Source organism: Perissodus microlepis, chromosome 16 (assembly GCF_051167445.1).
Source record: "Perissodus microlepis isolate ML-2025 ecotype Zambia chromosome 16, ASM5116744v1, whole genome shotgun sequence".
In the NCBI taxonomy this organism is placed as follows: Eukaryota; Metazoa; Chordata; class Actinopteri; order Cichliformes; family Cichlidae; genus Perissodus; species Perissodus microlepis.
Window position 1 is genome coordinate 3367558 of NC_140476.1, and position 1821 is coordinate 3369378.

The 1821-nt window shown below is 35.8% G+C and overlaps 1 protein-coding gene across 1 annotated transcript; it reads left to right on the forward strand.

Annotated features, from left to right (window-relative positions):
• Positions 1 to 423: 423 nt before the first annotated feature.
• LOC146370207 (olfactory receptor 2K2-like) lies at positions 424 to 1395 on the forward strand. The gene has a single exon (XM_084908430.1). It carries the CDS (start codon positions 424 to 426, stop codon positions 1393 to 1395), a length of 972 nt encoding a protein of 323 aa, XP_084764556.1.
• Positions 1396 to 1821: the final 426 nt, after the last annotated feature.

A 1821-nucleotide genomic window follows, 5' to 3' on the forward strand; every position in this document is an offset into this window, starting at 1 on the left:
TTCAGCAAACGTCAGAGAGCCTGATCATTATCACTGAAGCAACAATGATCTGACTGGACTACGAAAGACTACAAACGAAAAACAGAAGAAAACCACAACAAGCCCTGGACAATTATGTTTAATTGGCATAAATGTAATAAATTCCTAACAGTATTATGAAGAAAGCATTTTTTAATAAAGTTGTAAAACTTTGTAATAATTCCTTTTCAAGAACCTGCAGGTTTGTTTTATTATGTGTTTAGTACATGATACATATTAAATCCCCTGTGATCTTCAGAAGCTGTGAGCTTTCATTCCAGATCAATGATTGGCTGGTTTGAAATCCCAGCTCACGTTGCTGTTATCTGTACCTGATAGAGGAGAGAGGAGAACAGAGACCAGATACAACGAGAGACTAGGCTTCACTTAGGTCTCTCAATCACAATGAATAATGTTTCTGTAATAACAATGTTTTTTCTTTCAGGTTTCAATGAAACAGTCAGTCACAGGTTTGTTCTCTTTTTCCTCAGTTTGTTTTGTTACTGCATCATTTGCCTGCTAAATGTTTCTCTCATTGTGATCATCATCTTGGACAGCAACCTCCATGAATCAATGTATATTCTGCTCTGTGTCTTTTGCATCAATGCACTTTATGGAACAGCAGGTTTCTACCCTAAATTTCTCTGGGATCTCCTCTCTGATGTTCATCTCATCTCATATTACGGTTGCCTTATTCAGACTAAGGTGATTTTTTCTTTTGTCTGCGGAGAACTGTCGATTCTTGCACTCATGGCATATGACAGATATGTGGCCATATGTCAGCCACTGAAGTACCACTCTATCATGTCAAAGCAAAGAGTCATTAGGTTTGCATGTTTTTTGTGGTTAACAACCGTCTGCATTATGGCTGTGAATACCTTTCTAACATCCAGACTGAAGTTATGCAGCCCGTATATTTCCAGACTCTTCTGTATGAACTGGAGTATTGTTCAACTCGCTTGTTTTCCAGCAGAAACTGCAGTTAATGCTATATCTGCAAATATTGTAACAATTATTTATTTGCTTCACGGTGTTTTTATAGTTTGGTCCTATATGTATATCATTCAAACATGTGTCAGGTCTATAGAAAACAGGGCAAAGTTCATGCAAACATGTGTCCCACATCTCGTCTCGTTATTTACTTTTGTTGTGGCAATACTTACTGATGTTATAAGTATGCGACTGGGTTCGAAAGAGTTGCCTCGGACCCTTCAAAACTTTGTAGCATTAGAGTTTCTTGTCATTCCTCCTATTATGAATCCTCTGATTTACGGTTTCAAACTGACCAAAATTCGAAAAAAAATTTATAGTGTTGTTATTTTAAAAAGAACTAATTTTTGTTTTATTCGATCAGAAAATAGTTTCACACACAGCTAAGTGTCACACCCATTGTTTGACATCCATTTTAAAATAAGTCCAAAAAAATGTTTAATTTTTACTGAAATTTGTGTTTTATTTGGAGTTGTCTGAAAACATGTCTATTGATGTGAGCGGATATGAAGTTTTATTATTTATCTGCATTTCCCAGATGATTTAGATTTCGGAGATGTCTTTGCACTAAATGTATTTTTGATGGTCACCTGCCTAATTACCAAAAAAAACCTGATATGTAGAAAGGCTGTAAATTTCAGTCTTTCTTCACATTACTGTTCAAGGAAATAACAGGCACTGTGGAGACTGCACATGTGAAAAGGATTAAAAGACAAACTGTTTTAGATGTGGCAGCACTATCAGAGTGTCAATCTATTTTGATATTATGCTGTCTTATAAATCTGATCCACAACAACATGGATGTGAAGCAGT

Coding starts and splice junctions, on each gene's coding strand:
- LOC146370207 (XM_084908430.1), top strand. CDS start 424: ATGAATAATGTTTCTGTAATAACAATGTTTTTTCTTTCAGGTTTCAAT.